The 989-nt window shown below is 59.5% G+C and overlaps 1 protein-coding gene across 1 annotated transcript in view; it reads right to left on the minus strand.

Moving 5' to 3' along the window:
- Positions 1 to 45: 45 nt before the first annotated feature.
- The window catches only part of LOC104385303 (bromodomain-containing protein 2-like), a gene marked incomplete at its 5' end in the record, with an annotated part of 5,679 nt that continues 4,735 nt past the window's right edge, over positions 46 to 989 (minus strand). The window contains 4 exons of the mRNA XM_009993739.1: positions 46 to 176; positions 293 to 415; positions 517 to 827; positions 975 to 979. Coding sequence (XP_009992041.1) covers positions 46 to 176; positions 293 to 415; positions 517 to 827; positions 975 to 979 — 570 coding nt within the window. The remainder of the gene's footprint in view (positions 177 to 292; positions 416 to 516; positions 828 to 974; positions 980 to 989) is intronic.

Below are 989 nucleotides of genomic sequence, written 5' to 3' on the forward strand. Positions count from 1 at the left end.
GGGGGGGGGGATTGGGGTGTGTGACCCCCACCCCCTTTTCCCATTTTAACCCGAATCAGAGTCGCTGGTGTCCGAGGATGAGGAACTGGAGCTGGAGCTACTGGAATCTGAACTGGAACTGGAAGCGCTGAGCCGGGACACGGCCACTTGTTGGGCTGATTCCGGCTTCTCGTTGGCTGGGAAGGAAGCAAAAAGGTTGAGGAATCCCCAAGGAGATGCCACCAGCAGCTTGGGAAAGGTGCTGCAGGTTCTTGGGAATGTCCTTTGGATCTTCCCATCCCACCAAACTCACCTTTCTTGGGAGGTTTCTTGGTGGAGTTGAGCTGCCCACTCACGTCCTGCAGCCGCTTCTCCAGCTCCCGCTTCTTCTCCAGCGCCAACTCCTCTTTCGTCTTCCCCACCGGCTTCTTCATGGCTGGTGGGGTTCAAAAGATGGGGAAGGGGCTTAACTGGGGGTCCCAACACCTTCCCCCCCCCTCCCAAAAAAAGCCCTCCTGAAGCCCCTCGAGGACTCACTTTCACTGTAGGGCTTGCGGGGCTTCTTGCGGAGGCAGGAGAGGACGTAGCGCTCGAGTTCCCGCAGCGTGGAGGGTTTGAGGGTCTCAAAGTCAATCTCGATCTCCTCAGGGTTGGAATCTCTCAGGGAAGGTTCCCGGGATTGGATAATGTGGACAACCCTGCCCAGTTTCTCCCCAGGGAGTTTGTTGATGTCCAGGCTCAGCTGCCTCTTCTCATCGTAGGTCATGGGTTTACTCTCCTCTTCCTCCTCCGAGTCGTACAGGGCAGGGGGTGGGGGCAGCGCCGCCTTTGCTGCCTTCTTGGAGTTCCTGGGGGGGACACAAGGGGGTAAGGGGGTGCAGAGCCCCCCCCTTGGGCTCACACCCCCAGCCCCAAAACCCACTCTTGGCCCCCAAACTCCTCCTTGTTCTCCAACTCTTCCTCTTTGTCCCCCAAACCACCCCCCCACCCCCCACCCCCCCTGGCCCCCA

The sequence above is a fragment of the Chaetura pelagica genome, unplaced genomic scaffold (genome assembly GCF_000747805.2).
Source record: "Chaetura pelagica isolate M959 unplaced genomic scaffold, ChaPel_1.0 scaffold1473, whole genome shotgun sequence".
NCBI lineage: Eukaryota > Metazoa > Chordata > Aves > Apodiformes > Apodidae > Chaetura > Chaetura pelagica.